Genomic DNA, 27,241 nt, shown 5'->3' on the forward strand with positions numbered 1-27,241 from the left:
AATTTTATATTAAACGCTACATAAACCAGGTAAAACAAAAATCTCCAGTGGCAACACTGAACATAACATTCGAAAAAAAAAAAACTCAACTAAAAAGTGTGAGGCAGGAAAGTAAATGGCGTCTCAAGTTGTTTTTTATTCAATACCAATGTGTTTCTAATCTCACTGTGTCATTTAAAATGTTGTCGTGTCAGCAGTAACAATTTATTAGCTGCCGTTGATGTTTAATTGACGATTAATGGTTAAATTTCCGATGTTTCACCTTTTGCCGTGAAACAATGGCGTCGAGTGATTCCATGGAATCTCACGTAAAAGTTGGTGAAAATGGTGATTTCGTGGACGATTGCGGCAATGTGTGCAGCGACACGGACGCCGGCGAGAGCACCAAGCGTCGTCGAGTGACACACGATTATCGAAAACTTTCGAAATTGGGATACGATCCAAGTGTGCCAACTAATTCGAAACACGCATCTGGGGATTCCAAAGGTAACAAATAACCAGTACCTCAATACCTGTTTAGTTATGAAACTTCCAATACTGTTTTTATTTATCAATTCATGGAATTGTTATGTTATTTGTAGTTTGTTTTGGGGGGAAATCTGTTAACCTATCATTTCTACATTACATCATTATATGGAGGTCATTTATGTTGATAAACATTGCATGCACATTATTGTGGAGTTCAATTCCTCTATTTTGTGGTATTTCTCCATAAAAAATGTTTTGGAAATGATGGTGTAGTGCTGTTCCCCTGTTACCATGAGATGCTGCATGTTGCATCAGTGGGTGACCTTGCTGAGGTTTCCAATCTACTTTCTATTGAATATTTCAAGATTTTTGCACTCACAAAAGTTTTAATCACCAAATTACTGCAGTTGGTAACATTGTCGTTAAAATTGTTCTTTTGTCTCATAAAAAGTCTTGGTTTTAATATATTTATGTAAGAAGCAATGATTCACTAGCAATTGGTGTCATTTTTTCATAATCATTTTGTTAGAAAGCATTTTATGAATAGTTGCTCCAACTGAAAGTCATAAAAACCAAAAGATCACTTTTTGTATGCATCTGAGCTGAGAGAACTGAGAGAATATAAATTAACTACTTTTTATCTTGAAAATTTATTGATGAGCACTGTACTTAAGTGCTCTTCATTAAATGTTGTACAGAAGCAGGCGTTACTTTGCGGAAGTCCGTGATATACAATGAACCAAAAGCTTAATTCACTATAATCCGCTGAAACAGGTTGAATCTGTATGGTGCAACATGCAGCATGTGAAATGTACCGCCCGCCCTCCCACTGCTAGACATGCAGGAAGAAGCAGCAACCAGGCAAGCAATACGACCAAACAGACTAGACGCATGTTTCGCCCCGACACCTGAGCATCCTCAGGAGATGTAGACCTTACAATGCACATTGTGCAGCTGCGCGATTGCGGGAGAATGACAGCTACATTGTCACGATCGCAATCATCTCTGATTGGTTGACGTTGTAATAATGATTGATGCAGGTTTTAGACAATCGCCCTACTGGTCTACATCTCTTCAATAAATTTTTAAGATGCTGACCATTGCTATAGAGAAAGAATCATTGTGGCTAATTCTGTTGTACACAATCTCTAAAGTACAGTATGTGGCAAAAAATAATCTACATCAACCTTTAGAAGGAGATAGCAGTTTTGTAGAGCATTGTCTCTGTCGTTGAGACAGACAAAACATCTTATAGGTATGAGTGACAGAGACAACACTCTTCAAAGACGAAATGACATTCTAAAGGCTGATGTACAATATTTTCTGCCACAAAGGTTCTAAACCTGGTGGTTGATTCTGAAAAAGATGCAGCAATCATTGCTACAATCTCAATAACTGTTGTGTTGTGATTGGCTGAATATATGGTAATCTGGCTGCAACAATGCATATCAGCCAATAGTGAGAGAGCATCAGCCAATCAGAGGTGATTGCAATCATCACACCGTAGCTCTCATATTATGGTGTAGGCCCTCTGTAGTGAAATCATCAACAATTGCCAGTATGATATTTCAAAAGAGTACAAAATAGGCCATTGTGATTATATCTAAATATATAAAAGTAATAGGTGACTGACTGACTGACTGACTGACTGACTGATCTATCAATGCACAGCTCAAACTGCTGGATGGATAGAGCTGAAATTTAGCATGCAGTTAGCTATTATAAATTATAAAAATAGCCTTTTATTTCCGAACTTAACTTACAATTAAAACATAATAGCTATATTTACATTACAGGTAGAATTTAAATTTAGGATTTTTTTAAATCTAAATAATGTCCCTTAGTTCAATGTGCCTGTTGGCAAAGGCCTCCGCCAACTTTCGCGATTGATTTCTGTCTGCTTGCAGCATACAGATTTATAATATTAGTATGGATAATTCATTCAATTAATGGATTTCATTCATTGAAATAACAAGAGGAAAATTGTATAGATAAACAGTTTTACTACGCGTATAATTATGTACCTACCTACAACTTATTAGTTTGCCTACAGAAAGGCAAACTGTAAGGATTTTTATGTAAACTTGTGAAACCCTTAAGTTTTATTAAAGGAGATCTCTTTTATGGCGTCGTGTCAAAACTTTACAAAAATGTTTTATTTTTTTACGATTATATGTTTTGTTACGACTTTCCCTATCATTGAAAATATCCACAATTACAGTTAGAATCGTAAACATCTATTTATTTTGAAGAAGTATTAACTAAATATAACCTCAATATCAGCAACATAAAAAATAAGATTTCTTTATAACCAGGGTGAATAAATGGAAATCGTTTGCAGAATATAAAAAGGTAATTATTTGTCTACAAAATAAAATTAAAACCATGGTGACATAACAATTATAATGGGGGGGCCCAAAGCTTCTAAGAAAATGGGCAATCTCCAAAATTTAAACGCTTATAAAGGTTTTTGGAAAATAACTATATTTGATAAACTTCATGATTCTAGGTCAACGGGAATTACCCTGTAGGTTTCTTGACAGACAGACAGACAACAAAGTGATCTATAAGGGTTCCGTTTTTCCTTTTGAGGTACGGAACCCTAAAAACATACTAGTTTTATTGTTACGTTAGTAATCTCCAAATTAATTTAAAGCTGACTATTCTTATTAAAATGCTTCTTTTGTTTTTCTTTACAGGAAAGAAGCGCAAACGCAGCAGCGAGTCCAAAGAGCTATGCGTGTGGGGAGAAAACACGCGCCCGGCCAAATACAGCAAGATATGGCCTGTGTTTGACTCGGGAGGATTCGGCGACACCGCAGTCCTAACCATGCACGTCCTCCATAAATCACCAGCAATGAAAAACCCTTTACTCTTCAAACAAGACGGTTTCAACACCGATGATTCCTACACCGGAGGTTTGGACTGGTTTGGAGGCATCAACGCAGCGTGGAAGCAGATTCAACTGTCCAATACGATACCTCAAGATGATCTAACGAAACGTATCTACTCATCAGTATCCCGACAGTTGAAAATAATAAATACACACTTCCAAAGATCAATGTTTCGATACAAGTACCCTAAAATTACACGGGCAAACGTACTACTACAGTCACACTCAAGGCGTCTATCTACACATTTCAGCATGTCATTAAAGGCTATAAAATTCCAACAGACGCCTCGGAGAGAGCTACCGTGCTATGGAAACTTGGAGTTGCCGTTGAAAATTAAACAGGAAAGTGTCTCGACACAGTTTTATCCGGCTATCAGGAGCGTTAAAAGTGAAAGTGAAAAACAGAGTGATGTTAAAGTGAAAGTTGAAAGGGAACTGGTGAAGTATGAGGGTGAAAAGGAAAGGAATAAGGATCGAGAACGGGAGAGGAGTAAGGATAGAGAAAGGGAGAGAGATAGGTGAGTTCGTATGAAAAAAATGGTTTTACAGCCTTAATTTTTAGGGTTCCGTACCGCAAAAGGAAAATCGGAACCCTTATAGGATCACTTTGTTGTCTGTCTGTCTAAGAAAAAAAATTATAAATAACTAGCTGATTCCCGCGAATTCGATCGCGTGGAATTAGGTTTTTAAAAATCCTGTGGAAACTTTGATTTTCCAGGATAAAAAGTAGCCTATGTCCCTTTCCAGGTCTTAAACTACACCCATGCAAAAAATCACGATGATACGTCGTGATACGCTCCGTTGAGACGTGATTGAAGGACAAACAAACACACGTTCGCATTTATAATTTATAATAAGGTTACTAATATCTCTCACCCGGCTATACTTCATGTTTACCATGTAAATATATGTTTTTTTGCTATATTTTTACAGGTCTTCCCACTCGTCCCGTCATTCGTCCTGCCAGCAGTGCAGAAGAAGAGCGAGAGTGAAACGCTGCTCCATCGGAGTGCAGTGTAGGAGAGAGAAGGAGAAAACTGGCCCAGTGTGGGGCACCGTCGCACACAGCCTGGACTTTAAAGGACTGAAGTATCATAGGTGAGTTTTTTGTCTGGTGGCTTCAGCCGTGGCTAGTTACCACCTAGTTACAGTGGTAAGTGCTGTGGTCTTATTAGTGGGAGGTGCCGGGTTCGATTCCTGACAGGAGTTTGGAGTTATACAATTTTTAAAATTTCTGGTCTGGTCTGGTGGGAGGCTACGGCCGTGGCTAGTTACCACCCTACCGGCAAAGCTGTACCGCCGATTTAGCGTTTCAGTACAATGCTGTGTACACACCAAAGGGGCATGGGTTTATTAAAAACTGCCATACCCCTTCCAGGTTAGCCTAAAACCTGGAAGGGATGATGCAGTCTAAGATGTAGACTGCATCATCACTTATCACCAAGTGAGATTGCAGGCAAGGGCTAACTGTGTGAGTAAGGGCTAAAGTGAGTGAAACTGCTATAATACAAAACAGTTGTTCTGTTCGGCAATCTTGAAATAAGGTATAGTTTTTATGATAAAAATTTGGTAACAAGAAGAATGGACCTAATCTTTCAAACAGAAAGACAAAAGTGAACTTGCTGGTAGACAGTACTATATCATTAGCTCTACGGTCTACCACACTACTGACACAGATTAGTATCTATATTGCACTCATGCGAAGCCGGGGCGGGTTGCTAGTAGACTTTATATGTATTTTATTGTCACCAGGTTAATGCGCGTGGAGACCCATCCAAATGGCGGTGCGAGTGTCGTGTACCTTTACCAGCACGACATTGATATGCTGAGCGCCACGCAACAGGAGTCGCTTGCTAAGGAGTTCCTAAAGGTTAGTCTGATATAAGTCCCGCAAATTGCTAATGCGCGTGCCCGCCATATTAGTGACGTGAGCACTAGAGTGAAATTTCGAGCTGATGGTATATTTTTTATTTCGTTTGACGGCAAAATGACGTCATTTCGATGATAGTGAGACATGGTTCCAGCGCAATAGCAATTTGCGGGACTTATACACGTAATTTTACATTACATGTATGTATGCTATGCTGTGAAAATCAAAGAGTTCCCCATAGGATTTTAAAAAAAACCTAAATCGAGCATCATCTATTTTTAGGGCTCTATACATGAAAAGGAAAAAGGAACCCTTATAGGATCACTTCGTGGTCTATCTGTTGTGTCTGTCAAGCACACCCAACCTACAGGGTACTTCCCGTTGAATCCTGGCTATCCATCTGTCTGTTAGAAAACCCATTGGGTACTTCCCGTTGACCTAGAATCATGAAATTTGGCAGGCAGGTAGGTCTTATAGTACAGAATACTTCGTGTGCGAGTCAGACTCGCACTTGACCGGTTTTTGATTTAACCATAATTTTCCAGCTGGTATTCTCGGAAGACAGCGAGGGTTGGGCGTACTTTGTCTGCGGAGTGGTCCGAGGCGCTGCGGCACGCCTACCCTGTCTGCTGCAGTATCTGGCAGAGCAGCACCCCACCCTGACAGTCAAGGCCGGCGTGTTGGCGCGAGCCTCGGACATCGAGACCACCACCATCAGCAAATACTATCAACAGGTATTACTACAACACACACGCACACACATACACCACACACACACACAGAACACATACATGCATACACACACACGGTTGTAATTTTATTATTGTATATATTATATACATTTATTCTAAATCTATTATGTTAAAAAAAAAAAAAGATTTCGACGAATTGAGAACCTCCTCCTTTTTTTTAAGTCGGTTAAAAATAGTTTTCACTATAATTTTATGTAATCTCATGCGGCCTAATTTAGATTTAACAGACTTAAATCTAAATTTAGATTTAAATAATAATTATGTAATTACGTTGTTGATTACTTTCAAATAAACAAAATAAAATAAACAATTACCTTCAAGCACTGAGGAATTTGGAAAGCGTAGCATTGACAGACCCCCCACTAGGTGGACAGACCACATCCACATGTAGGGAGTCTACTTGACAATGAAGATCGTATGAGGTGGTGTAGATGTCTATTAGTTGACAATGATGAACATATTCATGGGGTCACAAGGTGCTACAATGGCGATCTCGCACCGGAAGACGCAGTGTTGGAAGACTACATCAGACGATCAGGGAGTCGCTGGATTCAGGAGGCGCAAGACCGTGGCGTGTGGAAGTCCCTACAAGAGACCTATGTCCAGCTGTGGACGTCTATCAGTTGATGATGATGACTGAGGAATTTGGAAAACGTAGCCTTGACAGATCCGCACTAGGTGGACATACCACATCAAACAAATCTGCGGGAGCTCTCTCCTACTTGACAAGGAAGATCATATGAGCTGGTGTAGATGTTTATTAGTTGACAATGATGATCTTATGAGCTAGTATAGATGTCTATTAGTTGACAATGATGATTATATGAGTTAGTATAAACATCTATTAGTTGACAATGATGATCACAATGAGCATTAAAATAAGTAAATCTTATGGTTCTCCAATTATAATAATATGGGTACCTTCAAGTCAAGAGAATAGAGAGAGAATAGGCATCGTCTAGGCAAGCGCGCTCCATCTTAGGCTGCATCATCACTTGCCACCAGGTCTGATTGCAGCCAAGCGCTAGTCGTAAATTAAAAAAAAAAACTAATACTTTATACTTTGTTTCAGGTGCAACAATCGTACTTGGCGGGTACTTTTCGCTGCGGGCCGCTGCACCAGATCTCTCTAGTGGGCACAGTGCACGAGGAGGTCGGTGGTTACTTCCCCGACATGCTCGACATGCTGTCGGAGTGCCCCTTCCTCAACCTGGTGAGACACTTATACACATATAGTACGCGACAGCTTGAAATGCTACGCATTTTTGAGATACGGCGTTATTCTCTGGGGAAACAGCACAAATGCCCATGATCTGTTTATACTACAAAAAAAGTGCATACGCATACTAGTCAATATAAAAATTACAGACTCATGTTCACCTCATTTCAAAAAATTAAAAATTCTTACCCTACCTTCCATATATATCCTCGAAATATGCAAATTTGTAAAAAGAAATATACACTTATACACAAAAAAAGAAATCAAATCCCGTCGATTTCCCGAAAGACATGCAAATAAATTAAACCTTCCGCAATCAAAATTAGTACTGCATACCTCGAGTCCCTACGTAATGTCTATACAGATATATAATAATTTACCAGACAAAATTCGCAACAGAAACAATGAAAATAAATTCAACAAAATATTAAAAAACTTTTTATTAGAAAAGGGCTACTATGCCGTAAATGATTTCCTAAACGACGAACATAAAAATAAATAATAATATCGGTCTCCCTACCAAGGTCTAAGGACCAAATTGCGACACCCAAACTGGGTATCCATAATACTTTGTACATGCTTAATATGATGTAATGAGTTATGGAAATGCAATAAATGAAAATTGAAATTGAAATTTAAATTGAAAATTGAAATTGAAAATTGAAATTGAAATGGCAATCGGGGAGGGAACGCGCCGCACACCCGCACAGCCCCCGTGCTAATCCGGTGCGGGCGAATGCGGGTGACGTGCCGGTGTGCAGGGCGTCCTCCCACCTCATACCCCGATTGCCATCTCAACCTGTCGCGTATTATACATACTAGTTATACACAATCGTACCCGCTGCATCAGATCTCTCTAGTGAGGACAGTGCACGAGGAGGTTGGTGGTTGCGCTACATGCTGTCGGAATGCTCAACTTGATGAGACAAGTTGCATGCTGATTTTCACGTGATCAAATCAGAAATAAGGAGATCCGTAGTAAAACTAGAGTAACCGACAAAGCTCAACGGGTTGCGACTTGCGAAGCTAAAGTGGCTGAAGCTTTCCTTTTAGTATATAGTATATTTTCTTTTATATACTGTATATGTACCCTTATTATAAATGCGAAAGTGTGTTGGTTTGTTGGTTTATTGGATTGTTGGTTTGTCCTTCAATCACAGCGCAACGAAGCAACGGATCGACGTGATTTTTTGCATGGGTATAGTTAAAGACCTGTGAAGAGGGACATAGGCTACTTTTTTTTTTTTTTTTCCTACCATAAAGCACCATTATAAAATGGCAGCTTTATTACTACTACCATCTAGCCTATGGGCTAATAAGTAATATTATTCTAGCTTAAACTTCTACTTATGATTAATTTTTAAATCTAATTTACAGTCCAATAACTGTCCTTAGTTTATTCTAACACGTACTTACAGTTCACTATGTTCTTGTGACCTAGAAAAATAAAGTAGCACAAGCACTATTACACAAACGCTGCACTTATGTACTTTTTAACACTAATTCGAACGGCTTGGTTCTTTTGAGCCTCCTTTTGATGTCCATGTTATCTAGAAGCTTCACAGCCTCCAAATTAACATGATGGCGAAGTCGATGTTGGTGAGCTTCTGCGTACTTTTGGATGATTTTGTTTACGAACTCTATCTTAGGGCCGGTTGTTTCAAACCATTGGTCTTCGTAAGATACGTTCGTTAAAATTTAACAGTTACAGACGAACTTTAACATCTGTTAATTTTGGAGCGTTGCTTCATTGTAAAAAAAACAGTTCGTCATTGTTATTCGGGTTGCCTGTAAGCGAAAGCCTAGTTTGGCCTAATGTCTTATGGGGAATATTTTTAGTAGTAGCAACATTGATGAAAACAATGTCATTCGAGCATTCTGTCACCGATTCTGTCAAGTTTGACAACTTTGATAAGGGTTATTTAATTCGCGGTATTTATTAATTTTTGTGTTTTTCGAAAAAATTGAGACTTTTTCACCAAAGTAAGTTATTATTTGGTATAATATTGCATCAATTGTATATGTACAAAGTATATTTCATTGAGAGATAGTTGAAAGTGACATGAATTTACGTGACTCAATTACTTTCAGAGAACGTTCATTAAACTTTTCAAAAGAAGAGAAGGCGCGGTTCAAGAACTTGATAGATAAATACCAAGCTGTATTGTTCAACAAAAAAACAGATAATTGTAATAATGTGCAAAAAAAGAAGGCATGGAACGCCATACATGCGGAGTTTAATGCCCTGTCAGAGAACCCACGAACCCTTAAACAGCTCCAAGCTAAATTTGATAATATGAAGCGGAATGCTCGTAAAGTATGTTGTCTTAAACCTGTTGTAAACAAGACAAGATCAGACATTTTATATTGTAGGTACTTTATAGCATATTTACTTTATGTATTGATTTTTAGGATGCAAGCAAACAGAGGCAAGAGAGGTTTAAAACAGGGGGTGGTCCGCCTCCACCTCCTGCTGATGCAGACACAGACTGGCTAAGGTCAGTTATGCCAGTATCAATGGATGGGCTGGCTAGCACAATTGATGATGATTCTCAAGTAAGGAAATTCTATTTCACTGCTCTTTTATAAAAACTTATAATCCTTACTAACACTATAAATAGGTACCTGATGTTGTATGTGTTTATTTCTCTTTTCACTGCTCATTTGCAAGATTGATTTTGACTATTTTCACTTTAGAGATAACTTACATCACAGAAAATAAGATAAGTACTTTTATCTGGGCAAAACTAGAGATATTAGAAACCTAAAAGCAGTGAAAGATGATGCAGGCAAAAATTAATTCTTATAAAAATTATAGATACTGGTGTATAAAGGATACTAAAATATAATTTGTTTTTATTTACTATTTACAGATTGGTGTCCAAAAAACTGAAGATATACCTGAAGTTTCAATATTAAATAAGGAAATAAAAAGGAAAGGAAAGGAAAGGAAGAGGAAAATCGCTTCATACGTATCCGTGGAATTTCGACTACGTAGGTACAGGTGCAGACCTTGGCGATGCCTTGCAATACGTCAGTAGAAAGGTGAAGGATTTTAAAAAATCTAAACCCACGCGGTCGAAGTCGCGGGTATCAGCTAGTATATTGCTATCCATGCTGAAAAGGATAGCACTAGATTTTCCCTTTAGGTACTTGTGCTATAAGACATTGCTATTCTGCCAAAATTCATGATACTAGGTTTATGGAAAGTACCCTAGTTTTGATTCCGGGGTCATGACAGTGAAGTGATTCTATAAGAAAAGAAAGTAAAATGATAAAATAAAACAATTTGTGTGTTTAATTAAGTATTTAATTAAGTAAAAATTATTGTGTTTACTTTAGTTTTAATTTAAAAATGTTTTTTTTAATATTTCAGTAGTTAAAATGAATATTGTAAGTACTTAAGTGTAATTCAGTTAATAAATGCTTATTATTTTTGTCAAATTGGTTATTTGTCCACCAAAAGAATGCAATTAGTAAGAAACCTATATACTAAAAATACTGAATGTTAGTATAGGTCCATGATATTAGTCCATCACCATATTTCACATCCATAGGTAAAGTTATAAACCTGCAAAATATAATTATATAATTCATAGCAGGTATGGTTTTAAAGCATAACCCGAATCTCCGAGAAGTCACAGCCCATTGAACTCCCCGGACTCAATTCTATATTTAATATTGGAACTATTGAATATATGGCTATCATGTGCGGATCCTGGCCATCTTGCAACTATATTCCTTATACATAACTCCGCATCTCCAATGACTTGAACATTAAAGGAGAATACGCCCTTCCTGTTTCTAAAGTCTTCAGCATTATCACCACCTAAATTGAATAAATTTTATATTAGGTAGGTAATTAAAGTCAATGGAAAGTTATGAATTTTTAAAATAGTATAAGTACCTAATGAAAATGTAGAGAACATGAAAGGCAGGTATGAGTACCATGTTACTAACCTGGAGATAAAATATTTATGTGGGTGCAATCAATGGCACCTATTACTTTCGGAAAGCTGGCTATGTTATAAAACTTTGTAACAACGTTTTGCATTTCTTGTTCAGTCCTTGGCATATATATGTACTGGGGGCGTAATTTTGCAATAGCAAGTGTTACTCTATGTATTATTCTACACACTGTCGTTTTATGAAGCCCAGCCATATCACCAACACATCTCATAAAGGATCCTGAGGCATAATATTGGAGGGTAACAAGGACCTGATCTATTGGTTTTACTGCGCGATTTCTGAAACAATGTTAAAATGTAGTAGATAGGTACCTTAGGTAGGTAGGTTATATCGTGATTTGAAAGGAATAAAGAAATTACAAGCTGGTAGGTAAGTACCTATACAATACAACAGAATAGGTTAGGTATAAGTTTACAAAAATTAACTTACTTATCCGTATCTCTTTTTATTTCACTTTCTATTAAATTCGTTATGAATATTGCAACTTCCTTCGAAACTCGGAATCTATCTATAAATTCATCTTCTTCGAATAATTCATAATTGAAAATTCGCTTTTTAAAAACTTTTTTCTTTCTTAGTACTTCTCTTTCATTTTCGAAAAAACTACCATTGAAAGTATTGAATAAAGATTCCATAGTTTATAAATTAATAGAAAATAAGCCGCTTGTATGAAGTACAGTACGAAGTTACGAACTGATTTGACGATCACCAATGGCTCCAGCACTGGTTAACGTAAACGTAACTTTTTAACGATCGTTAGCGCAAGCAAATGGTGAAGCAACGCTTTTTTTGATTAACGTTCGTTAGCGCCATATTTAAATGTTACGTGTCCGTCAAAATTGGTTGAAACAACCGGCCCTTAAGGTCCCTGTGGAGATCGCGATTTCTTACATACCAGGGTGCATTTGTTATTTCCCTGAGTACTTTGTTCTGGAATCTCTGTATTACTTGAACATTGGTCGGTTTAGTACACCCCCAGAGTTGTATACCATACGTCCATACAGGCATCAGAACTTGCTTGTATAGCATAAGTTTATTATGTAATGAGAGCGTGGAATGCCTTCCAAGCAGCCAATACATTTTTTTGTAGCGTAATTCTAACTCCTCACGTTTCTTTTTAACATGAGCTTTCCATCGAAGCTTTGCGTCAAGCGTCATACCCAAGTACTTCGCTGTATTTACGTAGGGAATAAGTTGCCGATTTAGATAAATTGGGTGATATTTTGGTAACTTATTGGTAAAATCTATATGCATAGATTTCGACTCGTTTAGCTTAATTCGCCACTTTATAGTCCAATCGTTGACTTTATTTATGGCAGCTTGAACTTTTTCTACTGCTTCTTCGTGACTTTCTCCAGTTGCTATTATGGCAGTATCATCAGCGAATGTTGGCTACTTTTTATCCCGGAAAATCAAAGAGTTCCCACGGGATTTTGAAATACTAAATCCACGCGGACGAAGTCGCGGGCACCAGCTAGTAGGTATGTATATAAAAGGAAAAGCTGACTGACTGACTGCTGGACTGACGTGGGGAGCGACTTGTTTAAAACAAAAGCAATTCATAAGACGTGTAAAAACTACACTCAACCCCAATTTTTGATGTTTTTGTCAGACAATGCCGTGGGGTCCGATGTCAGCAGTAGAAATGGACCCCAAGGAGTCAAACGACGGCCCCATCCTGTGGATCAGGCCAGGCGAGCAATTGGTGCCCACCGCTGAACTTGGCAAGAGTCCCATCAAGAAGAGAAGGTATAGCATCTATAAAAGGAAAAGATGACTAACTGACTGATCTATCAACGCACAGCTCAAACTACTGGACAGATCGGGCTGAAATTTGGCATGCAGTTAGCTATTATGACTTAGGAATCCGCTAAAAAAGGATTTTTGAAAATTCAACCCCTAAGGGGGTTAAATAGGGGTGTGAAATTTGTGTTGTCCACGCGGACGAAGTCGCGAGCATAAGCTAGTTTACTAAAATCTGTTTTATCCCATATTTGTCCCTTTCATATGTTACCCCACTTGATATAGTTATCTTACTTCGAATATTGAAAATACTAATTATTAGTTCATGACCACAATTTAATTTTTTTTGTGTGATCTAACCCTAAATTCACGGTTTTCAGATTTTTCCCCTAAAGCCAGCTATAAGACCTACCTACCTGCCAAATTTCATGATTCTAGGTCAACGGGAAGTACCCTGTAGGTTTCTTGACAGACAGACGGACAGACAGACAGACAGACAGACAGACATACAGATAACAAAGTGATCCTATAAGGGTTCCGTTTTTCCTTTTGAGGTACGGAACCCTAAAAAAGATAAATGCGTCGTAAATTTGGGCTTTACGTTAGGGGTAAAGCAAACCCCTAGGGGTTCCCCGTCGCCTGAATTTTTTAATTGACATATCTCTGTTCTTCAGGACGGGTATGAACGAGCTACGCAACCTACAATACCTGCCTCGTTGGAGCGAGGCGCGCGAGTTTCTGTTCGAGGACAGAACGCGCGCGCACGCGGACCACGTCGGCCATGGTCTGGACAGAATCACCACGGCTGCCGTCGGTGAGCTACTCTCATTAGTTATCCATCTCGTACCGTTTTTCTCATACTAAGGTTCGGACCGCATGCGTCGCTTCTCGTCAAGATATTCTCCACTAACTGTTCGCTATAACTTGACCCCTGACTTTTTTTTTTTTTTTTTTTTTTTTTTTTTTTTAATGTTAGCCATTTTTGAAATGACTAATATTCCCCTTTCCTCTCCAATTAAGCGTCAAGCTTGTGCTAGGAGTAGGTACGACAATAGTGCAACGGGCGGGGTTTGAACCGTCGACCGTTTCGGTTTTCAGTCCACTCCTATACCGGTTGAGCTATTGAGGCTCTACTTTATGTTGGAACCATTACAAATCACACAATAATGAACCCTAAGTTCTAAGGAATAAAGCAAGCAAAGCCATGGTGCTATCATGACGGTAGGGTATAAGTTACAGTGTACGGTCTGTATGCCGCGAAGCGCAGCATCGCGCTTGCACCATACGAAATTATTAAAATATTGGCACCGATTCTAATTTTAGAGTATTCGCACCCTCTTCTTACTATTGTAATATGAAAAGGACAGAAGCAGTTTGACATTTCTAAATTTAATTTTTAGATGGTAAAACCCGTGATTTTAGCGCGCACTCGCGAACCTACTGTTTAAATTTGTATTGTGCACTAAATTTTAGAGTCTTTAAATGTGAAAGTCATGTTCCGTTCCTTTTTTAGCATTAGTAAAAAGAAAAGGATGCAGATACTCTAAATTTAGTTTAGAGAGAGACTAGAGAATCGGGGCCAATATTTTGTGCTTTTTTCTAGGTTAAGGACTAACAAACTACCAAAAAAAATATTTACTATTTTGTAGGTGCCATTGTTCTTGCCAATGGTTCTTGCAGATATCGGAACTCCATGAGCACTTAAATATCAACACAGTAAAGGAAGAAATTAGAAGCTATAGTTGCAACTACAAAACAAGACTTACTAACCGTCCAAATCGTCTGGCAGTGCAGTTGACAATGCCGCAGGCGATCCGTCGACTAAAGAGAAAGCATATACTGGATAATTAGCTGAGTTCCATGGAGTTTTTCCGCTGGGGAAGTTGTCTCTAATCACGCCAACCTGTCCTCCAACCAATCTGCTCATAGTCCATCGACTGATCGCATGATAAGGCACAACAAAACAAAACAAAAAAAAAACTATTTTGTAGATATTCAAAATTCAACCGTAGAACAGCTCTCACCGAACAATTTCCTTCGTGCCTTCTCCATAAACGTGACACTGGCGAAACAATCTCTGTGCCCAGCTGGCACACCTAAAAGCCAATAATTGGGAATTGAATCAGACGCTTTGTGCAGCGCCACTTTAATGCGGTCTGGCCTTAACGGATACAGCACCATTGATAAAGTGATACAACTCGAAATATTACTGATTTTTTAATATTATAATATTAATAATAAATAATAATAATATAGACAGGTCACTTGAGGCCTACAAACAAAGACTTGAGCGTCATAAAAACAGCCTAGCAGTCCAACGTCTGGATGCCAGTAACAGCACGTTCCGCCTTAAGAGGACAAGTTTGGCCAGCATAATCTTCTATCTATATATATAAAAGGAAAAGGTGACTGACTGACTGACTGACTGACTGACTGACTGACTGACTGACTGATCTATCAACGCACAGCCCAAACTACTGGACGGATCGGGCTGAAATTTGGCATGCAGATAGCTATTATGACGTAGGCATCCGCTAAGAAAGGATTTTTGAAAATTCAACCCCTAAGGGGGTGAAATAGGGGTTTGAAATTTGTGTAGTCCACGCGGACGAAGTCGCGAGCATAAGCTAGTAATTCATATTGAAGAAGGGATGTCACATCGCTGGATGTGCAAAGCCTAAACTGTGAACATTTACGAACCTCCAATCTGTTTATAGTCGATGGACTGATCGCAGATAGAAGAGAAAGAGAGAACAAAAAAAAAAAAAATATATCAAAATATATATAATATATTATTATTTTATTATATATTATATTATATAAATATATATATATATATATATAATATATTATATATATATATATATATAAAAATCTATATAATATATTAGTAATAAAAAATCTCTTTACAGGTGTTCTAAAAGCAATCCACTGTGGGGACGAATCGGACCGAGGCAGAATCACTAAGGACGTGGTAGCGTTCCACGCGGGGGACTTCAACAAGCTCGTACAATTGTTGCAGCTAGATCTGTACGAGCCGCCCATCTCACAGTGCGTCACTTGGTAAGTCTAACTTGAATGTAATTTTAGGGTTCCGTATCTCAAAAGGAAATAAGGAACCCTTATAGGATCACTCTGTTGTCTGTTTATCTGTCGACTGTTGTTAATTTGGGGGAATCAAAACCTATAGAGTACTTCGTGTTGATCTAGAATAATGAAACAAGATGGACAAAATTTGCCCCAGGCTGAACAAATATAAAGGAATTATAATGAACTAGGAGTTGAATTTTCAAAAATCCTTTCTTAGCGGATGCCTCCTTCATAATAGCTATCCAGTCCAGTCTATCTAGTCCAGTAGTTTGAGCTGTGCGTTGATAGATCAGTCAGTCAGTCAGTCAGTCAGTCAGTCAGTCAGTCAGTCAGTTAGTCACCTTTTCCTTTTATATTATAAAAAATAAATTGTTGCGTAGATTTAGCTTTAGGCCAGGAAGTAACGAATGTAACCGTCACTTACCGTTGTGCTGATGCGAGGACTGCTTGATATCCTTTGGGGTACCCCGTGCAGGACTCCATAGCGGCGTTTTTAAGTACTGGTGGCGATGATTGATGAGTTGATGACACAACGTTGCCGAAATTGAAGATTCGCACCGCATCGGATTATGATATCGTAATCATATTTGCGATTTATTTGCGCGTTGCAGCGGTGCACGCGTTGCAGAGAGGTGTCTGACAACTGATTAGTTTTGCTTCTTAACGTAGTTGGCGCTGTAGGCACACGTTCGGAAATTGTGACATATACATTCGTTTGAATGTTGTAAAAAAAATGAGAATTTGGAAAGAATGGCAATTTTAATTATTTGTGCTTGCAGTTTTAGGAAGTATAAAGATAAACGCTTGTTCTACGGAACATGCCGCCGACCTTAAAATAATGGGCTTATTTTAAAATGAAAGAAACCCTACGTTAAACTATGAAAAACTTAGAATCTACAATAAACGAGAAAAAAAAACTTAGAATCTACGATAAATGCGAAAAAACTTAGAATCTACGATAAATGAGATAAAACTTAGAATCTACTTATGAAATGAGACTGTTAAATGTACACATAGTCTGTATACATAGAAGATAAAAGACTTGGACTACAAGTCTGGGAGAAAACCTAATACTGAGGAGTACTAGGTTACCTACTTGACGAAAACGCAACCCGTGCGCAGCCAGATACCACTGCAGTAGTAGTGTTAAAAGCAGCGAATCCGTAAAGGCAGTACGTTGATGAATGATGTTATGGTTGAATTTTGCTTGGTAAAATTTGAAATTGTGATTTTGTATGTATTTGTGACGAACTAAGGAGTATAATTTTGTAAAAAAGTAATATTGTGACTTGCCGCCGACCATGCAAAGCCGGGCGGTATCGACGGATAAGCTGAGCTCGTCCTGAATGGATCCTGTTTGTTGTTGGTGTGATTCGAAATGCTGCGATAAATGTATTTGTGAAGGTTTTGGTATGATTTGTGAGGTAATCTGGTAAGTTTTATCATCTGTACTTGTGACAGTTGAATTTGAAGTAGATGTGTTGAATTGTTCAACACCGAGTTGCTGAACGCAAGGCTCGATGCTGAGGATCGTTTGAGATCCTTGATCGGTTAAGCGGATCGTTTGAGATCCCTCTTCGGTTCTGCGGATCGTTTGAGATCCTTGATCGGTTAAGCGGATCGTTTGAGATCCCTCTTCGGTTCTGCGGATCGTTTGAGATCCTTGATCGGTTCTGCGGATCGTTTGAGATCCTTGATCGGTTAAGCGGATCGTTTGAGATCCCTCTTCGGTTCTGCGGATCGTTTGAGATCCTTGATCGGTTAAGCGGATCGTTTGAGATCCCTCTTCGGTTCTGCGGATCGTTTGAGATCCTTGATCGGTTCTGCGGATCGTTTGAGATCCTTGATCGGTTAAGCGGATCGTTTGAGATCCCTCTTCGGTTCTGCGGATCGTTTGAGATCCTTGATAGGTTAAGCGGATCGTTTGAGATCCCTCTTCGGTTCTGCGGATCGTTTGAGATCCCTGTTTGGCTAGTGAGTGAATGATGTTAGAATCGTAAGAATTTGAATTAATTGGCTTATTATTTGCTAGTGCATTAATAAGACGAGTCGTTGGATTCGCTGTAGTTGCAGGTCGATTCGATAAGTCAGCATGGACCGAGCCGCCGACCGTGCACGTTGTAGCGACGTGCTGGCGTGAAACACCGGAAGCGGTCGCGAAAGATGTGTTAAAATCGAGTTCAGGGGCGCAAAATGCCGTAGGAAGTGCTGCAGTAGTCGGTCGTGTTGATGAGTCAGCGCGGACCAAGCCGCCGACCGTGCAAGTTGCAGCGGTGGACTGGTGTGAATCGCTAGACGCAGTCGCGAAAGTTGCGTTGTTAATGTTAAATTCGAGTTCTGGAGCGCGAGATGCCGTCGGACGTGGAGTCGATGAGTCAGCGTGGACCGAGCCCGCGCCGCCGACCATGCAAGTTGCATCGACGCGCACGACGAGCTGGCGTGAAGCACGGGATGGGGCCGCGAAAGATGCGTTGTCTGTAGCGGTGGACGTCACTTCTACCGATTGATCCTTACCGTAACGATTTATTAACATATGCAAAGCCCTTTCATAGTTTGAATCGGTTATGGAAAACGATTTTATGATGTCAAATGGTTCGTCACGTAATGACGAAAACAAGTACCAAAAACGTTGAATATTTGATAATTCTTTACTATCGTGCACTAAAGAAGTGAATAGATTATAAAATGCGTTCCATTCAGAAACGTTGCCGCTAAACACGGGTAAAGAAATTGTAGGTAAGTTCGATGAATCATTATAACATAAAGGTCGGGCCAGATGAGCCGAACTACCTTTTCTTGAATTATTCTTTAAATTATCTAATGCATTTTGAATAACGAAACATAAGCTATCAAATTGATTTTGAATTTCCAAATGATGTTGAGGGTCAAAAACACCCTTTTTTGTTAAGTGTTTTTCTATTTTACCTTGAATGGTGTGAAATTGTCTTTTTATATTATTTAAGTCTTTAGATCGGACTTTAAACTCTGCTTCGTTAGTATAAATGCAGTCAGCCATGCGTTGAATGCTGTTAAGAGGAACTTCTCGTTCAAACGTTAACAATTGGATCGCTTCCATTTTATAACTATGTTTTGATATTGAATATAAATAATTAAATTGATGTAAATATTAAGCACGAAAATACAAATGTGGAATCCTATTGTGATATTTGTCTGTCGGTTGATGATGCTAATAATGATGATGATGTGTAAAATAATTGTAAATGGCACGTAATGCCTGAGTATGAAAGTGGTATGATGTCTTACGTGTGACAGTACGTAATACTGCTTGCTTGTTCGTAAAACAAAGGCAAGACGTAAGTAAGATAGTGTAATTGGCACGTAATGCCTAGGTATGAGAGAAGTAATATGATTTGTTATGGAAGTTACGTGTAACAGTACGTAATACTGTTTGCTTTGTTCGTAAAACAAAGGCAAGACGTAAGTTAGGGCAATCGATATGCAGATGAAATTGTCATGTTCGGAAAACAATGACAAATAACAAATACGGAATATAGTACGAAATACTACTTGCCTTGTTTGAAGAAACAAGACAAACCGTAGATAGACAGTGAGATGTATATTTCGATTTTATGAACGTAATAACCGACTGATGTGGACCTACCTTTATGAACTGCAATGGCGCGAGCGAGCGAACGAGTTGATTTCAACCCGCGTTTTGAAAAATTAAATGAAATTCACGAAATATGATATTATTTGTTGAAATATTGCTTGAAATAGCTAGAATATGATAAATGAACACTGTACGCACTAGTATTATCGAAAAATAATACGTAGTTTAAGAGAAATAACGATTGGATTCCGGTCGGTATGTAGGTAGGTAATTGTCACTTGTGGACAAGGGAATTTTACGATAGATATAATGAATGCCAGCACAAATACTTAAAAGCCATGGTAATTAATTAGTAATCCGGCTCGAATATGTTGCGTAGATTTAGCTTTAGGCCAGGAAGTAACGAATGTAACCGTCACTTACCGTTGTGCTGATGCGAGGACTGCTTGATATCCTTTGGGGTACCCCGTGCAGGACTCCATAGCGGCGTTTTTAAGTACTGGTGGCGATGATTGATGAGTTGATGACACAACGTTGCCGAAATTGAAGATTCGCACCGCATCGGATTATGATATCGTAATCATATTTGCGATTTATTTGCGCGTTGCAGCGGTGCACGCGTTGCAGAGAGGTGTCTGACAACTGATTAGTTTTGCTTCTTAACGTAGTTGGCGCTGTAGGCACACGTTCGGAAATTGTGACATATACATTCGTTTGAATGTTGTAAAAAAAATGAGAATTTGGAAAGAATGGCAATTTTAATTATTTGTGCTTGCAGTTTTAGGAAGTATAAAGATAAACGCTTGTTCTACGGAACATAAATAATGAATGAATTCAGATAAAATATACAATGAATTTTTGAATAACTATTTAGATTTAAAAGCAAAAAATATGTATTTAAATCAATTTTTTTAAGATTTTCCCTTTTTTTACTTTACGGCCCTGGATGGAAGTTTTTTTATGCCTATCACAAACTTAATGCCACGACTGTAAAACAACATGCGACTTTTTTTTTTAAATAGAAGATTTTTACCTTAAATGGCACATATTATTTTATCATCTCTGTACATTCCGGGGCACACGTCCATACAATTTTTGTTATAAATACTAGTTGGAAATTTATTGTATGATATTGTGCGGAACCCTTCGTGTGCGTGGCCGACTTGCACTTGCCTGGGTTTTTTCTGATTCCGAAAAATACTATTTCCAGGTTGGAAGAAGCGAAACTGAACCAACTTCGTCGCGAGGGCGTGCGCTACTCGAGACTACCGCTGTGCGCTGACGATGTCTACTTCTTACCCAGAAACATCATACACCAGTTCCGCACCGTGTCTGCGGTCACCTCCATAGGTAACCATGCTAATCATGATCATGTTCCCCTTTCCCCTCCAACTAACACGACACGATTGGTACAATTTGGCTTGATACAAAAAATCGCGAAGTTTCCCCAAAATACGCATTTTTTACATGACCATTAGGTGAAAAACCAGTTTTATTCAATTGATATAATACCAATTTCAATAAAATTTCGTATTTACGTTCAACGTTTAATACACTAAGGGATTACGGTATTATTTTATGGTAACAGAGTATAAGTACCGCAAATTGCTAATGAGCGTGGCTGCCATTTTAGTGACGTCAGCACTAGACTGCAGTTTCGAGCTGTTGTTATATTTTTAACTAGCTGATGCCCGCGACTTCGTCCGCGTGGATTTACGTTTTTCTAAATCCCGCGGGAACTCTTATTTTCCAGGATAAAAAGTAGCTGTGTTAATCCAGGGTATAATCTATCTCCATTCCAAATTTTAGCCAAATCCGTCCAGTAGTTTTTGCGTGAAGGAGTAACGAACATACACACACACACACACACACACATACTTACGAACTTTCGACTTGATAATATTAGTCGGGATTTATTTTTTAATATTTTTAATTTATTTATTTAACGTATTTCGGCTGACGTCAAAATGACGTCATTTCGATGTTAATGAGACTAGCAATTTGCGGGACTTATACATAGAATTTTAAATGTAAATATTTATAAAAAACGTGCAGCAAATTTGCGCTCGGGCGGCCCACACTACCACTCCCGTACCCCGTCAGTTGCAAGCAACGCGTCTTAGAGAACACCCGTTAATTAATTCACTGTGTAACTGTTTCTGCAGCGTGGCACCTTCGCCTGAAGCAATACTACCCGTCCTCAGAGGCCTCATCTCCAGCGGACGAGCGTCCTCCGCCCGACCAGCCCATCATCAATCATACCGGTATGTACAAATTACTGTGCAACCTTAGTGTTACTTGGTACTATTCATCAAAAGTTGTTGACTTGTTTACCATAACTCTTAATATACAAGATTTACCACCTATAGTAAAAAACCGGCCAAGTGCGAGTCAGGCTCGCGCAACGATGGTTCCGTGCTACAGTTGTATTTTTTTGACATTTTGCACGATAATTCAAAAGCTATGATGCATAAAAAAAATAAAAATCTGTTTAAGAATGCACAAGTGAAGACCTTTCATATGATACCCCACTTGATATAGTTATCTTACTTCTAAAATTGAAAATACTAATTTTTAGTTCATGACCACAATTTAATTTTTTTTGTGTGATATAACCACAAATTCACGGTTTTCAGATTTTTCCCCTAATGTTTGCTATAAGACCTACCTACCTGCCAAATTTCATGATTCTAGGTCAACGGGAAGTACCCTGTAGGTTTCTTAACAGACCGACAGACAGACAGACTACAAAGTTACGATCACTTTGTTCCGTTTTTCCTTTTGAGGTACGGAACCCTAAAAATAATAAATACATTGTTTTATTTTTTCAGAAACCAAGAAATCAACAAAACACAAGAGTGGCGTCATAGAAATGAGAGCTCTAAGCGCTAAATTCACAGAGAAAGCAGCATTAAAAATATCCGAGAGCAGAAAGAGTTTGGAAGTTAGAGCGGAAACTAAAGAGAAAACAGACGAAAAGAAGGACAGACGATCAGAGAAACACGAAAGAACAGAAAAAACAGACAAGGACAAACATAGACACAAAGATGACAAACATAGAAATGACAAATCTGACGGTCGAACGGAAAAACTTGACAAATCAACAGAAAAATTGGACAGATCAGACAAATTGGACACTAAAACATCTGACAAAGAAAATAAATCTGACAAAATTGACAGAACAGATAAAGAAAAACAAATTGATAGTCGGACAGATAAATCAGACATCAAAACCGACAAAAGTGAAAGATCAGATAAAGATCGGTCATCTGATCCAAAAATTGATAAAAACGATAGCCGAGCAGAAAAACCTGACCACAAATCAGAAAGCAGAACTGAAAAAGAAAATAGAACAGTAGAAAGATCAGACAAATCGGATCGGTCATCCGACAAATCGCAAGACAGTCACAGACGACACTCATCATCCCGACACAGATCGCACCACAAATCTGACAGATCAAGAGATCACAAAGACTACAAGAAGGAACATAAATCTGATGAGAAGAAATATGAAAGGCACAGGGAAAAAGTGAAAGAAGAAGTGAAAGTGAAAGAAGAAGTGAAAGTGAAGGAAGTGAAAAGTGAATCCAAAGTGCAAAGTGAAAAGTTACCGCAAGCGGTCCACCGGCCTCCAGATTAGGTGTGTGTGTGTGTGTTTAGACACTTGATTTGTGCTTAGTGTGCGTTTTTTGAAAAAGTTTTGCCCTTTGTGTAGGTTGGTAAAATATGTTAAGTATTATTAACACGAAAACTACATAATTTCGTTTTTTTAATAAAATATCTTACTACATAAACTAGAAATAACTGAAAATTGTGCAAAATGGCACAGCTAGTGAAGTTAAGACTTATCTAGAATAAAATGTTTATTTCAGAAATATTTTTTTGTTAGAGCACTTGCCAAACATGTTATATGGAATTCCTTATTTTTATTATTATTTCTTAATTTATTTAGCGATATCTATCGCCAATATCATTATTAAAATTTCGAATTTAGCGTTCAAATTTACGAAAATTATCAAATAAAAAATTAACTGATCAAAATGCCCTTCAAATGTCAATTTAAAAAAAAAGTAAAATAAAAATTCCTTATATTATTTTAGTACTATAATAAGTGCTAAACAAATTTGATCTCTATTACAACCGTACAAGGTTCAAAACGTTTCAAAAGACTCACTAAGTACGTTACTGGTAGAGTAGGATAATAACCCTGTAAATACTAGGATTAAGTCTCGTAGAGGCTAAGCAAAGAATGATTGAACGCGCAGTTTTAGATACTACCCTCATTTTGCTAAAAAGTGGCTAACCTCAAGAATAGTTTTTAAGTTATCGCTAAAAATGGATTTTTTCACGTTGGCAACCAATGTTTCGTAACCAGCTGCGAAATAAGATTTATACTTCGCCTTTTTGTAACTGGTACTGTTTGTAATTTGTATTTGTTTCTGAAAGATAATTTTCTGAATTTTCCCAGATTTGCACAAATATGAAGTAAATGAGTATTTTTGACCAAAGTTTTAATGGAAAAACGTGTAGATGCATAAATGTTATGCCCGCAAAACTCATTACCATAAGCCTTTGATGTATGATTAGTCTACTTTTTTCGAAAAACTAACTAAAATTTGAATTTTCACAGATGGATGTATCAAACAACCTTAATCTTATATTCCATTACCAACCTGGATAAAATATTCTTGGTTAGTATCTAACCAGTTAGGAAACGACGTCATTTTAATCTAAGGGTGAAATCTATACAGCACACTCTGAATTTGCTTGAAGACAGAGTTAAAACGAGACAGAGTTATAGCTCTCACATAAATCTGTCTCGTTTTAACTCAATCTAAAGTCAGCAAAGTGCGCTCTGTAGATTTCAGCCTTATTCAGTTACAAACCCGGATAAAATATTCTTCACTAGCATCAGCTAGTCAAGAATATTTTATCATCAGCCCGCGACTTCATCCGCGTGGATTTAGGTTTTTTAAATCCTGTGGGAACTAATTTTTCGGGATAAAAAGTAGCCTATGCCCTTCCCCGGGATATAAGCTAACGCTGTACCAAAATTCATCAAAATCGGTTGAACGGTTGGGCCGTGAAAAGCTAGCAGACAGACGGACACACTTTCGCATTTATAATATCAGTATGGATTAATAACCAGCTATGAAAAAACTAAGTATAAGTGTTATTTCGAAGCTGGTTACGAAACATTGGTTGCCACCATAAAAAATGGGGGTATATTGAAAATCTGATGTTTCTAAAAAGTATGCTATGTAGGGCTAAGTTCTTTAGCTTGGTTCAACATAGCAAACTTTTTAAAAACACCAGTTTCTCTTAACTCCCATATTTTTTGGCTACAACTAAAAAACGAGATTTTGGGGATCGTCGGTTTTTGAGCAAAAGGAAGGATAGCTAATTCTATTGTACACAATCTCTTAAACTATATTCTCTCTGCATCATATTATAACGCGTAAAATTGAACTCCTCACGCGCCATTTTAACTTTTTGTGTCAAATTTCATGTCAAAGGTATGATTTTAGTCCTTATTTTAAAGGTGCACTTTTGACAGCTGACCCATAGAGCGCGTGAGGAGTAATTTTTTGAGAGTCGTAACCTCTTCACATTAATAAAAGCGTTAAGGCAACCCAAAAAAAAAGTTGCTGCAATGGAAAGAAATAGAAAAAAATACAAAATGACCAAGAATTTATAATATTAACATTAAAAAAAATTTGTAGAATTAGTAGTTATGATGCGTAAAAAATGACTTCTAACGCGGCATTTTAACTTTGTGTCAAATTTCATGTCAAAAGTACGATTTCAGTCCTTATTTTAAAGGTGATCCGTATTTTTGACATGACAGTTGATACATAGAGTTAAAAAGTCATTTTTTACGGACTATAAGTGACTTATTGACAAATTACAGGTATAAGCAAATTGCTAATGCACGTGGCCACCATTTTAGTGACGTCAGTAATAGACTGAAGTTTCGAGCTGATGGTATATTTTTATTTTCGATGTTAATGAGACATGGTTCCAGCGCAATAGCAACTATAGGGACTTATAGCTTTGGTTATTTATTATTAAATTCGACCGTTAGAGAATTGTGTACAAGTGAATAAGCGCTAATATAATAACCTATTTTAACTTTTTTTATTTTAAACCAGTGATTTTATTTTAATGTTTTATTCTTCATACTACCTACAAGAACATGCATACCAACCCTAGCAGTATTAAACTGATTTATATATTTATAAACATTATATTTTAATGTGCTTTTTTTAATTTATTCATAATTTCATTTATATTTTGATTTTCATTTATATCTCAAGACTGTTTTAGTTTAATTCTCTACGCAGATAAATGAAATTGGTCTGAATGAAATTTTTCATTCATTTGCCAGCATCACAACAAAATCATAATAAAAATTCTAGTAGTTGTTGTTCAATAGGGTCTTGGACTGTAATAATAAAATGATGTGATGTTTTTATAGTGATAGTTTATGGGGCAAGAATATACTATATTATGGGGCTAGAATTCATTAATTAAATTTAAAATCACGAATTTTATGTATTTTTAACATAATTAATTCATTATTAACGTCATGCTGTACAGAAGGCGATCAATGACATCACAAGGCGATAAACGACAAATATTTTTAAATTTTTTAACATAATGAAGTCGGTTAAAAATAGAGTAATTTCTGCGAGAAAATATTTTTAGCAGCATTTTAGTTATGTGATTTAGTAATATGTGGCTGAGACACTTTTCATAACAGTCCAATACCCTATTTATCCCTTTTGGGACAGGCAAAGATCATAGGCTATACAGCCTGATAAATCATAGATAATTAATTTTTCATGAGTAGTTCAAACTCATATAGTATCATGCATTTCTTTTATTTTTTTTTGGCATATTTAAAAAATGTTTTTGATTTTTCTGTCACTAATTTACATTACACATTTTATTATTGGGTGGTTTCAATAAATATTTCTTTAATGAAACTAATTTATTTTATTTTATTTTTACCCACATCTAAAACTGCGTTCTGAATGTGATGTAAAAGTTTAAAAAAGTCGAGGTTTATAATTAATAATAATACTAATAATTAATTAATAAAGTAAAATAAATTTTAAGAGGAAAATAAATTTTAAATATCCACACATTTCTAATGAACGTGCACTAAAACCGTCTTTACATTGTACGATCCGACATTGAAAACGACTGTCGATCCGGTATTTGGATTTTGTTTCTATAGTATACCTCAGTATCTTTTTACACGCTTTATAAAAAGTAATTAAAGTTTTTTTACACGTGATTCAAAAAGTAGTTTTTGAGTTTTCACTAAAAAAGCTAGGAATTAGAAAATCGGATGTTTGTTAAAAAACTATACTGAGGACCAATGCTAGTAGTTTGGTCATAAGTTTTTGGCAATAACTTAAAAACTACTTTTAAGGACGAGTTAGTTTCTAGTTTGGGTTAAATGATGGAAGAGCATCACAACAAAATCATAATAAAAATTCTAGTAGTTGTTGTTCAATAGGGTCTTGGACTGTAATAATAAAATGATGTGATGTTTTTATAGTGATAGTTTATGGGGCAAGAATATACTATATTATGGGGCTAGAATTCATTAATTAAATTTAAAATCACGAATTTTATGTATTTTTAACATAATTAA

At 37.3% G+C, this 27,241-nt stretch overlaps 1 protein-coding gene and 2 long non-coding RNA genes across 3 annotated transcripts; 2 read left to right on the forward strand and 1 right to left on the reverse strand.

Annotated features, from left to right (window-relative positions):
* The first annotated feature begins 79 nt into the window (after positions 1–79).
* LOC117993345 (lysine-specific demethylase 9-like) lies at positions 80–26,564 on the forward strand. The gene is made up of 12 exons (XM_034981147.2): positions 80–486; positions 3,168–3,879; positions 4,295–4,459; positions 5,114–5,231; positions 5,777–5,965; positions 7,056–7,196; positions 12,784–12,920; positions 13,589–13,728; positions 15,827–15,977; positions 20,786–20,925; positions 21,741–21,839; positions 22,407–26,564. The coding sequence occupies exons 1-12, from the start codon at positions 279–281 to the stop codon at positions 23,213–23,215; spliced, it is 3,009 nt and encodes a 1,002-aa protein (XP_034837038.1). The 5' UTR covers positions 80–278; the 3' UTR covers positions 23,216–26,564.
* LOC138403981 (uncharacterized) lies at positions 9,397–10,646 on the forward strand. Its single transcript, XR_011238094.1, has 3 exons — positions 9,397–9,519; positions 9,615–9,758; positions 10,076–10,646. It is a non-coding gene; the product is annotated as an uncharacterized lncRNA (long non-coding RNA).
* Positions 10,284–12,022, reverse strand: LOC138403982 (uncharacterized). The gene is made up of 3 exons (XR_011238095.1): positions 11,601–12,022; positions 11,163–11,449; positions 10,284–11,031 (listed from the first exon to the last, which is right to left on the reverse strand). It is a non-coding gene; the product is annotated as an uncharacterized lncRNA (long non-coding RNA).
* Positions 26,565–27,241: the final 677 nt, after the last annotated feature.

Source organism: Maniola hyperantus, chromosome 23 (genome assembly GCF_902806685.2).
Source record: "Maniola hyperantus chromosome 23, iAphHyp1.2, whole genome shotgun sequence".
NCBI lineage: Eukaryota > Metazoa > Arthropoda > Insecta > Lepidoptera > Nymphalidae > Maniola > Maniola hyperantus.

What these genes read in the sequence shown, in the direction of transcription:
- LOC117993345 (XM_034981147.2), top strand. Translation starts at nt 279, where the DNA reads ATGGCGTCGAGTGATTCCATGGAATCTCACGTAAAAGTTGGTGAAAAT. An exon ending in TCAGCAAATACTATCAACAG is followed by an intron (nt 5,966 to 7,055) that starts GTATTACTACAA and finishes ACTTTGTTTCAG; the next exon opens with GTGCAACAATCGTACTTGGC. An exon ending in AGTCCCATCAAGAAGAGAAG is followed by an intron (nt 12,921 to 13,588) that starts GTATAGCATCTA and finishes TCTGTTCTTCAG; the next exon opens with GACGGGTATGAACGAGCTAC.